The sequence below is a fragment of the Salvelinus sp. IW2-2015 genome, linkage group LG4q.1:29, assembly GCF_002910315.2.
Source record: "Salvelinus sp. IW2-2015 linkage group LG4q.1:29, ASM291031v2, whole genome shotgun sequence".
Classification (NCBI taxonomy): Eukaryota; Metazoa; Chordata; class Actinopteri; order Salmoniformes; family Salmonidae; genus Salvelinus; species Salvelinus sp. IW2-2015.
In genome coordinates, this window is record NC_036842.1 from 37,514,349 (window position 1) to 37,519,348 (window position 5,000).

The 5,000-nt window shown below is 39.8% G+C and overlaps 1 protein-coding gene across 1 annotated transcript in view; it reads left to right on the top strand.

Annotated features, from left to right (window-relative positions):
* Nucleotides 1–5,000, top strand: part of tln1 (talin 1) — a 167,067-nt gene that overhangs the window by 118,470 nt on the left and 43,597 nt on the right. Inside the window, 1 exon segment of the mRNA XM_070442899.1 lies at nt 1,827–2,018. Coding sequence (XP_070299000.1) covers nt 1,827–2,018 — 192 coding nt within the window.

Genomic DNA, 5,000 nt, shown 5'->3' on the forward strand with positions numbered 1-5,000 from the left:
GAGTGGAAAAAACTATCTGCGATGCTGGTATTCGTCCCGCCCTAGAGTAATAATAGTTAATATTGGCGATGCTGTATCGTCCCGGCCCTAGAGTATAATAGTTAATATTGTGATGCTGGTATCGTCCCGGCCCTAGATATAATAGTTAATATTGCGATGCTGGTATCTTCCCGGCCCTAGAAGTATAATAGTTAATATTGTGATGCTGGTACTCGTCCCGGCCCTAGAGTATAATAGTTAATATTGCGATGCTGGTATCGTCCCGGCCCTAGAATAAATAGTTATATTGCGATGCTGGTATCGTCCCGGCCCTAGAGTATAATAGTTAATATTGTGATGCTGGTATCTGTCCCGGCCCTAGAGTTATAAATAGTTATATTGCGATGCTGGTATCGTCCCGCCCTAGAATATAATAGTTAATATTGTGATGCTGGTATCGTCCGGCCCTAGAGTATAATAGTTAATATTGCGATGCTGGTTATCGTCCCGGCCTAGAGTATAATAGTTAATATTGCGATGCTGGTATCGTCCCGGCCCTAGAGTATAATAGTTATATTGTGATGTGGTATCGTCCCGGCCCTAGAGTATAATAGTTAATATTGCGATGCTGGTATCGTCCGGCCCTAGAGTAAATAGTTAATATTGTGATGCTGGTATCGTTCCCGGCCCTAGAGTATAATAGTTAATATTGGATGCTGGTATCGTCCCGGCCCTAGAGTATAATAGTTAATATTGTGATGCTGGTATCGTCCCGGCCCTAGAGTATAATAGTTAATATTGAGTGCTGGTATCTCCCGGCCCTAGAATATAATAGTTAATATTGCGATGCTGGTATCGTCCCGGCCCTAGAGTATAATAGTTAATATTGTGTCTGGTATCGTCCCGGCCCTAGAGTATAATAGTTAATATTGTGTTCTGGTATCGTCCCGGCCCTAGAGTATAATAGTAATATTGTGATGCTGGTATCGTCCCGGCCCTAGAGTATAATAGTTAATATTGTGATGCTGGTATCGTCCCGGGCATAGAGTATAATAGTTAATATTGCGATGCTGGTATCGTCCCGGCCCTAGAGTATAATAGTTAATATTGTGTTCTGGATCGCCCGGCCCTAGAGTATAATAAGTTAATATTGTGATGCTGGTATCGTCCCGGCCCTAGAGTATAATAGTTATAATATTGGTGATGCTGTAAATCTGTATTACACTATTTCATCACTCTACCGGGCGATTACCAGGGCCCACATTTTCTCAGACAAAGTATTAACATTATACTCTTAGGGCCGGGGTATTAATAGTTAATATACGGATATAGCCTCATGCATCAGCGTCCACCGATCACTCTAACTATTAGAGTATAAATAAGTTTATATTATATCGTCTTAGGCCGGGACGATACCAGCACATCTATTATCTATTTTAACGTATATTACTCTAGGCCGGGACGGATTAACCCAGGTCCATCGCCCCGAGACCCTGAGTTATTAATATCAATATATCTATATTTTTTTTTAAACACGAAGCAGATCCAGGTCTTTGGTCCGTTTGAAAACCTGCTGTATGTAAAACATTGTCGTTATAGCTTGTTAAATAAATACATGTGACTCTGGATGACAACACAATGATGTTTGTTTCCAACATTAGAGATGTTTTCCTAAAGAAGTTACATCCGCTTCGTGTTTTGTTTCCTTGCCACGATACTAAGGAGTATGGCGATACTGGTGTCGTCCCACACCTATCATGCACATCACTGCACATAAACGTCTCTAAACAGTGATTGATATTACATAAATAACAGTGAATACATATGTCTCATGGTGCCCCTCCCAGAGAGCACATCCTAAAGACAGCCAAGGCGCTGGTGGAGGACACCAAGCTGCTGGTCTCTGGTGCCGGGGCCAGCCAGGAGAGACTGGCCCAGGCTGCCCAGTCCTCCGTCATCACCATCACCAAACTGGCCGACGTGGTAAAACTGGGCGCCGCCAGCCTGGGAGCCGAGGACCCCGAGACACAGGTACGACTGTTAGAAGCATGGTCGTCCCATATTGTTCCCATCCAAAAAGCACTGACATTTTTATTCAGGGTGCCAGTAATATCTCTTGTTAATGTTAGTGTCACTTAAAATAAGGAGACTCTCACATACATTGGAGTTTAAAAATTGATTCAAAAGAAGGAATTTCCCTACACTATTCTTGCTTTGAAACTTTTACTTTTTCATTTCAAAAGCCAATATCTGGGTCTATCGACTTTTGTCAAAGCAGATATGTGAGTAGTAGTAATAATCGTCTAGTTTTATAGTAAGTAGTCGTTTTGTAGTAGTAGTAAGTAGTTGTTTTGTTGTTGTTGTAGTAGCAGTAGTAGTAAGTAGTGGTTTTGTAGCAGCAGCAGTAGTTGTTTTGTAGTAGTAGTAAGTAGTTGTTTTGTAGTAGTAGTAGTAGTACTAGTAGTAGTAAGTAGTCGTTTTATAGTAGCAGTAGTAAGTAGTGGTTTTGTAGCAGCAGTAGTAGTAAGTAGTTGTTTTGTAGTAGCAGTAGTAGTAGTAAGTAGCTGTTTTGTAGTAGTAAGTAGCTGTTTTATAGTAGTAGTAAGTAGTCGTTTTATAGTAGTAGTAGTAAGTAGTTGTTTTGTAGTAGGCAGTAGTAGTAGTAAGTAGCTGTTATTGTAAGTAGTAAGTAGTCGTATATTATAGTAAGCGTAGTAAAGTAGTGGTTTTGTAGCAGACAGTAAGTAGTAAGTAGTTGTTTTGTAGTAGCAGTATGTAGTTAGTAATAGCTGTTTTGTAGTAGTAAGTAGCCGTTTTATAGTTAGGTAGTAAGTAAGCGTTTATATAGTAGTAGTAGAAGTAGCTTGTTTTGTAAGTAGTATAGTAAGTAGCTGTTTTGTAGTAGATAAGTCGTCAGTTTTTATAATAGTAGAGTAAGTAAGATAGTCATTATTATAGTAGTCAGAGTTGTTTTGTAGTACTAGTAGTAGCTAAGTAGTGGTTTGTGTAGTAGTAGTAAGTAGTACGCTTTATAGTAGCAGTAGTTGTTTTAGTAGTAGTGTACTAGCAGTAGAAAGTAGTTGTTTATTAGTAGTCCGTTGTACGTAGTAGTAAGTAGTCATTTTATAGTAGCATAAGTTGTTTTGTATAGTAGTAGTAAGTTAGTTTAATTTAGTAGTAGTAGTCGTTTTTATAAGTAGTAGTAGTTCATTGTGTTGTTCGTTGTTTTGTAGTAGTAGTAAGACCTTGCAATGTTTCTTATACTAGTGTTTAATCGAGTGCTCTCTCTCTGTGCTTGCCTTCCTCTCTTCACTCTTCCTCTCTTCACTTCAAAAGGCTCTTTTTTCTTCCCACGGGACAGATCTCTGTACAAATGTGGGTACTCTCTTCCCTTTTGTCTGAATATGAACTGACTCAAAATGTCCTTTGTCTGTGCTCTTTGGAGTGGCCATCAGTTATAGTGTATACACTACCACAGACTATAAAGACATCTGTCTGTGGTTGAGATTAGGATGAACAAAGACACACTGGGTGACCCACTGAGGTCCGTTCATTCTGTTGTCCAACTTCGGTCCTGGAGAGTTACTGAGTGTTCAGGCTTTTATTCCAGCCCATTTCAAACACACCTGGGCCTGTATCCACAAAGTGTCTCAGAGTAGGAGTGCCGATCTAGAATCTGTCCATATAATCTTATTCATTATGATCTAGGATCAGGTCCCATCTGTCCATATAATCTTATTTTTTATGAGGCAAAACCGATCCTAGATCACTCTTACCACTGAGAGACTTTGTGGATACGGGCCAAGATTTAAATAATCAACCAATCATGATCTTCAGGGCTGTATTAAAAGCGTGCAGACACAGCAGATCTTCATGACTAGAGTTCAGAGAGCTACAGGAGGAGCCAAGTGTAGCAAGATGTTTTGAGTTGATAATGCTACTCTCCATGCCCCTCCCTTCAGTAGCTACATTAGCCACCACATGCCTCAAACCTGCTACAGACGTATTGACTTTTTAACTGTGGTGGACGTTCATTCTTCAGCTAATGTAATTTAAGGGTTCTCGGCTGAATTGCTGACGTGGTTTCTATGCTTAAGCACAAATAGCCTTAAGAAACCACCAATGTGCATTAAAGTTTCCAAGAGCATCAGCATTTACGAGCTGTTTACAAGGTCGGCTATGCAGACAAAAACCAAAGGCATATGTGAGGTCTTTATTCATTCTGATGGTTTTCAAGGGTGTGTTCTCATCTCTAATACTTACGGCATACGGTTGATTTGAAACGTTTTTAATGTTTATTTGCTGCCGGGCTCTGACTAACTAGACACCCTCACTTTGTACAGCTTCGATTCGATTGAGTTTGATTGTCTCATATTTGATGGGTTGGATTTGGCTCATTGATTGGTCCATTTTCCGATCTGTCCAATGGTGTTCCATTTTCTTCTAGCTGCTGCTCCCCACTCTGCTTGGCTCCTCCCTAACCATCCTATTGGTAATCATGCCCCACAATGCATTGGTGAATGCGCTAATTTGAACAACAGGCTGTTTTTGTTCAACCTGCTTATTCCCAGTAATTACTACTTTGTCTGGAGAATTTGTCTGATTTACAATGTCAGTGGGAATCCAGGAAGACTGGCTCTACTGAGCCAGTGGTCCCACCTTTATGACTATAGTCTATGACTATAGTCATCCAAAACCTAACTGCTTTTATCTGCTGTCTCATCAAGTCTGTTATTGGTATGAATAGACACTGTTATTGGTATGAATAGACACTGTTATTGGTATGATGAATAACACTTATTTGGTATGAATAGACCGTATATTGTGATCGAACAGGACACTATATTTAGTATGCATACTGTTATGGGTCTGAATAGACAGGTTATTGGTAATGAATATACACTGTTATTGGTATGAATAGACACTTATTGCGTATAAATAGACACGGTTATTGAAGGTTGAATAGACACGGTTATTGGTATGGAATAGACACTGTTATTGGTCTATAATACACACTGAGG